This window comes from Tenebrio molitor, chromosome 1 (assembly GCF_963966145.1).
Source record: "Tenebrio molitor chromosome 1, icTenMoli1.1, whole genome shotgun sequence".
In the NCBI taxonomy this organism is placed as follows: domain Eukaryota; kingdom Metazoa; phylum Arthropoda; class Insecta; order Coleoptera; family Tenebrionidae; genus Tenebrio; species Tenebrio molitor.
Window position 1 is genome coordinate 34174460 of NC_091046.1, and position 7201 is coordinate 34181660.

The window sequence follows — 7201 nt, forward strand, 5'->3', positions numbered from 1 at the left end:
AATGTCAAGAAAGTGACGACCAAAATTTTTTGGCCGCCATAGTACATATTATAATAGGAAATGTCATGAAAAATATGTATTATTTGCACCACAATGGTTTTTTGACTTTTGAAATCCTGAACTGAGTAAGCGTTGGAAAAAGTAAACAGTTTAGAACAGTATGAAGTTTGAATTTCCCGCCCTTTGACACGAATGACATTTGTTTATGTTTAATCGGGACATAATTGAACATGTTTGTTTTCAGCAAAGGGTGCCCTTAGATATTTGCTTCGAAAATAAGAATCATTAAGTTATTCTATTTTTAATGTAAAGTATTGCAAAGAAAGATAAAAAGAAAGATTTTTTGGCTCTAAATTTTAGGTTAGCTGTCAACATGCTCGAATTAATTTACTTTTTAAAAAAGCACAACAATTGACGGTTTTCAACGCCTCCCCACTTCCCCAGCCCAGAATTTCATTTCAACGCGATATTATATTGGGTGATTCAAAATGATTGTGGATAAGTACGGCAACTATGTACGAAAATTTATGTGACAACTCTGTAGGTAGGATAGATCTGACATTTCTTTGACAATTCATAGTCGCGCAATTTTGAAAATTATCAAGTTAATGTGCAATGATGTAAAAAAATCAAATGCACGCTACAGTGACTCTATTCAAGAGTCAAGGTAATGCACGCTAATGAAATGTCATACAAATGTTAACTATACCCCACCCACATAAATTTTCGTACATAGTTGCCATACCTATCCACAACCATTTTGGATCACCCAATACATTTTGGAATAATTTCTGAATTCATTGAAAGATGTTGGTGTTAGAACAAAATCTTGACATGTTTTATAGTCTAGAAATCACGGGGCTAGTTTATAGAAGCGAAGTTAAGTTAATCGTAATCAAATGCGGGATTAACTGAACACGTGATCAGATTAACTAATCGAAGTTAAACGGAATTAAATATCTAATTCTCTTTCTATAAACTGCCCCTTGGTCTATTAAATCCCCAATTTTTAAACTGTCCATTTGTATTTTGAATATTAATAAAAACATAATTTACACATTACAAATTTTTATATTGTCAGAAGCATACGTCCTACTTTTCAAGGACCACAACTGTACATTCTTTTCGCACACACTCTTATTTTAAACTATTTCCCTTGTTTATATGCAATCCAGCATTTGCTACCAACCATAATGTCAAATCTAATTTTTAATAAGTACTAGTGTTTTTATTTATTTATACATTGATTCTAACTTAATACAAAAGTTTAAATGCATCCACAGATAAAATTCTAACACAAAATAAAGAAAATCATAAAGACTTTATTTACAAGAAATGAAATCTTACAGATGTGTATATTTTGATATGACATAAATAGTTAATGGAATGAATATTTACAAAATAATATACTGACTAAAATTAAACAAGGTACAATATGACAAACACATATTATTGCATTCAAATATTTACGAATTATGTTGAAAAAGTTAATGCTGTAATGTATAAAATATTTCATCATTTACTTTAAAACTTAAAACAACCTTTACATTATTGATTGTTCCATATTTTTAATGCTGTCTATAAAAATGTCGGTTTTATCACAAAATAAACCTATTAACTTGTAGAAAGAAATTAAACTATTGACCTCATTTTAGAATATTGGGAAGTAGAGCTGTGTCACGGAGTTGGTCCCGTATCTTTTTTCATGTCGTCAATTGTGTTGGCCTTGTTATCTTCTTTTTCATCTAAAATGAATCAATCAGTAACTTGGTTAACATGTCAAATCATAAATATTACCTTTTTCAGACTTGAGTTCTTCTTTAATTTTCTCATCAGTCGTAGAATCTTTGCCGTCGATTCCCTTTTCCAATCGCGGCCTCTTTCTGCCCTTGTATGTGCGGTTGTCTCTTCTGCCACCTTCACCTTCATCTTCACTATCAGAAAACTCATTTTCTGGTACGATTCTCTTATCGATATCCTTTGAAGGCAATCTTTCATCCTTATCAACTTTATCCTCCCCATCAGACTCCTCATTTATCGCGTCCTCTGGAATAGCTTGAACCTGAACACCTGGGGCGTGAGGCAACATCCTCAAATTTTCAAAAAGTCGGGTTTTGATTTTATCCAAATATTCTGGAGTATTTTGATTGGCCATATTGCTTGGACTGATATGTAACTTAAAGTCTGGACCAAAATATTCGAAATAATCGTTGTAAGGGAGCTCATTTGCGATCTCTACTCCCAATGCGACTGACGTCTCGTAGGTCCATGCCCTGGAGACATTTCTGATTGTGTACCCGCCACCGCCGACCATCATAAATGGTAAATTATATTTTTTGACAAATTCCACGCATTTTCCGTGGCCTCTGACAGTAAGATTGAAACAGCCTAAGCGATCACCAGTTAACGAATCAGCACCGCATTGAAGAACAACCGCACTAGGCTGGAACGTTTCCATAACTTTACTGATAATTGGAACAAATATCTTCTCATAGGATTCATCATCCATCCCATCACGAAGAGGAATATTCACAGCATAGTATTTTCCTTTGCCTGCACCAATATCTCTGAGATCTCCAGTCCCAGGGAAATATTCCCCATACTTATGGAATGACACAGTCATTACTCTATCTGTTGTGTAAAATGCTTCTTCAACACCATCACCATGATGCACATCGATGTCAATATATAAGACACGTTGATGATACTTCAGCAACTCTAATATTCCCAAAACGATATCATTAACATAACAAAACCCTGAAGCTTCAGATTTTTTGGCGTGATGCAAACCACCTCCCCAATTAATGCATATTTCTGAAGCTTGTTTATTTAATTTTACAGCGGCTGCAACAGAGCCACCAGCTGAAAGCTGACAAAATTCATAGAGTCCGTCAAAAACCGGACAGTCTTCCCCAACGTTAAATCTTTGCATCTGTTTATTGTATTCTGACATATTATCTGGTCGAATTGATCTGAGAAATCTGATGTAGTCATCTGAATGAAATTTGGTCATTTCTTCGGCTGTTGCTTTATGAGGTCGCTGAGAAAACAAATTATATTGTAGTCAACACCGTTATCTTATCTCAGTTCGAGCAGTTTGAAGAACTGATATGGTTTGTACTCACATAAATTTCCATTTTTCTGTAAAGTCCATAATTTAAGAGTAAATTGTGGGTCATTCGAATGCGGTGTGGTTTCATTGGATGACCTTGTCCATAGTAGTAATTACCAATATCGCCTGCGAGACAAAAAAAATTTTGGATAAAATTATTTTCGAGTTTGGAGGGAAGCGATACTTGGTAAAAATTTACGGTAGACTCATTTTACGCTCTCCCAGTACCGTACAAAAAAGCGTCATCATTACATCATGGACACACACAGCCAATCACAATGGCGGAGAAATACATGTTCCGTAGTCTATCGTAAATTTTTGGAATTATAGTTTCGAAAATCGTATTCACATGAGGATAAGATATGACATGAAATTTTGCAAACTCGCACCACAATTTTAGCAAGGCAAACGATAAGCAGCCAGGAAGGCAAAATTAACAATTCTAAAAAATTAAATGTATACTTACTGTCGTAGTAATAACAGACTCTTTTTCTGCTGTGTGGTTGTGTCGCCATTTTAAATATTACAATAACTATAACTTTTTAATTGTTTTATGTAAATAATTATGTTTTTTTTTCAATTTTGTATCACTTTTATACAATATAATTACCGGTCATAATCTCACTTCACTACACAGCGTGTTTGCAAATGGCACCGCTGTTCCCGCAGCATTGATACCAACATCGATGTAATCACAAGAATACCCCAACCGGTTTTTAAAATAATTCCGTATTACCAATCGTAATATAAATAACGAAAAATTTCGGTTTTGTGGACGTAGGACGTGCAAACTTCGTCCAGTTAGAGATTGGGAGATTTTAAATTGTATTAAATTAACCCAACACTACAAAATGCACTAGAATACATTACAAAAAAATTTAATAAAATAAATTATTGTGGTGGTAACTATGGCGGACAATAAATTTAGGCCGGCCTGTCATTGGCTTGACATCAAAATGTGAAGCTGGCATTATGTTCAACTAACCCCATTTTCGATTTTTGTCATTCTTGTCATCGTGACAGCAACAATCAAAATTAAAATTGGGAAAAGAAGCGTGCACCAGAGAGAAGTGCTACTATAAATCAGTTATGCTAGTGGGTCATGATCTGTAAGTTACGAAAAGGGCGAACGAAACGCCAAACAACTTGAAAACCTTCAGTTTGACAAACTGACACATCAGTCATAATGACAATAAATGGTCGCTTACATTGACTTTTTGAAATGTCAATTGCCGGCCTAAATTTATTGTCCGCCATAGTACCTTTGAAATAATTTCGCGGGCATTGTAATCCTACGCCAATTTACTCTCGTGTCAAAAATAAATTACTCCCTAGGATTTAGGGATATTCCTTACTATAGATTGCCATAAATTTGGTCAGGTTGGAGGCTATGTGGTTTCTGGTGACAAACCAAAGATATCCCAAAAATGTAAGGCAATCTCGCGCGCTAGGCGCTTGGCCACGACCCTCGGTACAAAAAATGTAAGGCAGCAAGTTAATTGTAACAGTTGCAAATGACTAATTTCTCTATAAGTGATAGATGATTTTTCGTTTCACAATAAATTTTGGTTACTGGCGGCATATTTATTTGGATTTAATCTCTCAATTCCAAGTAACCAAACTTAGGCATTCAAAATTACTTTTGAAAATTCTAGTTACACACAACATGAAAAACGTTATTTCCCTAAAAGTTCGAATTCTAGGGAGTAATTTATTCTTTACACGAGAGTAACCAAAAAAAGCAAATACAATAGTTATTTACACTACGAGAGAGGAGGGTAAAGCAAAGCTTTTGTTCACGCGAATTGCATGTTCGGCCACGACGCGCAGCGGAGTGGTCGATGCAATTCAAGTGAACAAAAGCGGCCTTACTCTCGAGTGCTGTATTTGATTTTGTTCGATACCAGACATAACTCCTTAGAAAATGAGTCTGTAACTTTATATTCAAAATTTTAAATAAAATTAAAATAAAATAAATAAATCACATTTTCGGAGAGATCTGTTGCTATAGAAAAAAATAAAATACAAAATAAACAAATAAGTTTTGCAAAGTCAATAAAGTGATTGTGCACACCACGTTGTGGAAATGGATGACGAAGAATTCTGTGTTCCTGATGACGTCCTGGAAGAGGCAAGTGCCGCGAAGTACCAAATGGTGCCTACGAAATCAAAATTACGATACCAGAAAGAATTGGAAATATTTACACAATGGCAGACCGAGATCAAGGGAAAAGACGAAAGCAGCATCAGCGCGGTTATTCAGTGTTGAAGAGTACACTGTTTGTATTTCAAAACGTTTATATCTCCAGGTATCCAGGTAAGAGGTTTTTTTAATAAGCTATTAGTTGTTTTAATATAATAAATTGTACAGGTTGAGCAGTCTCACTCCTTTTTGAAAACAAAATGTAGAAACTATCAGCCGAAAAAAGCTACAACTTCTTCAAGAAACGATGTTTGCAAGTTTTTACTGGAAGCGGCGGACCAAGAGTGGATCCTTCAGAAAGTTGTACTGATGATGGGCATATTCGCTGGCCGTCGTGATTAATTATGTAAAGTGATGAATTGTTATACAGTGAGTTTTTTTTAAGACTGGCCATAGGGTTTTACAAGCTACATTTTTCAACCCCCTGTTAACTTTTGTCCTTATGAAAATATTCAACCCAGTTTTGTAGTAAAGTTGTGGGATATGATAATGTATTGAAACAATTTCAATTTAATAACCAGAATCAAGGAATAAATTATAGCAAAAAGATATTTTTTGAATTCCGTTTGCTCTAATTTTAAATTTTCAGTAGGCTAAAATTTCACCTTACATTTGTAATTTTGATATGTAATTGATTATGTGATTGCTTAACTGCCTCTGGAGGTCATTTTGAACATTTCATTTAATTATTAAAGTAAAGAAACTTGTTATAACATAAATAATGAATCTATCGTTATAAAATGTACAATATTAATGTTCACACTATTTTTTGCAAATAACATTTTATTTGTAAATTGTCTATTACAACCATTTAGGTATTACAAATACAAAGTTAACAGGAGGTTGAAAAATTAGCATGTAAAACCCTCTGGCCAGTCTTAAAAAAACGCACTGTATACGTTATTCACGTTGAATTGAACATTTCAAGGTCAAATAATTTAGCAAACAGTGACATGCAGGTAAATACCGTTCACGATGGATTGAGCATTGCTAAATTCGCATTATGTTGGTTAGCTGCATGTCACTATTTACAAAACATAATTACAGAGCCAAAAAATAAAATTATTTGACCTTGAAATGTTCAACTCCACGTGAATAACCTTTAGTTATTATTGGTATGTAATTATTTTCAATATACAAATTCTTTTTCATAAAATCGAATTTCAATTATGCGTGAGCGAAAGTGCGTGAGCGAAAGTGGAACCTTCACTCACTGGTAACCATGGATACAGACCCACTTTCTAGGGAGGTATCGAACAAAAACCTTTTCTCAAGTAATCTGTGTCATTAATCGTTGATATAGAAATGGTTAATTGTTGTTGTTTCGTTGCTATCATAAATTGTGTATAATATAAATGTCTATTTATCGTTGTTCAAAATGTATGTGAATTTGTTGTTCCCTAAGCGACCTTAAAGCTTTAGTATTTTAAGGGCCCATTTTCGCACGCATTTTAGTGTCAAAAACAGGGATTCTGATTAGTGATTTAGATTATTAATAAGAACACTATCCCACCTCCACCCGGCGGCACGGCAATTTTGCCGGAGTACATACACTATTACGGATATTACTATCAAGTAATAGTGCAGTGTTTATCAACATAATTACCGGCGTCTCGCCTCCGCATTATGACTTTGTTGTGTATTACGTTCTGTGTCAATGTTAAGGAACTTCCTCACGATGTGACATGAGTATAATAATATACCTTTTTGAATTTCAACTACCAATGTGTTATCTAAATCCAGAATTTTTAAATTTTTAAAAAGAGATTGCGGTACTATTCCCGTTGCTGAAATTACAAGTGGTAAAATCGAAATTTTTTCTAAACACCAAAGATTTCTCATAGCAACGGACAGCTCTAAATATTTATTAATTTTTGTGTTATATG

The 7201-nt window shown here is 34.2% G+C and overlaps 1 protein-coding gene across 1 annotated transcript; it reads right to left on the reverse strand.

Annotated features, from left to right (window-relative positions):
• Nucleotides 1–1302: 1302 nt before the first annotated feature.
• HDAC1 (histone deacetylase 1) lies at nt 1303–3797 on the reverse strand. The gene is made up of 4 exons (XM_069041100.1): nt 3579–3797; nt 3126–3238; nt 1798–3040; nt 1303–1745 (listed from the first exon to the last, which is right to left on the reverse strand). The coding sequence occupies exons 1-4, from the start codon at nt 3625–3627 to the stop codon at nt 1678–1680; spliced, it is 1473 nt and encodes a 490-aa protein (XP_068897201.1). The 5' UTR covers nt 3628–3797; the 3' UTR covers nt 1303–1677.
• Nucleotides 3798–7201: the final 3404 nt, after the last annotated feature.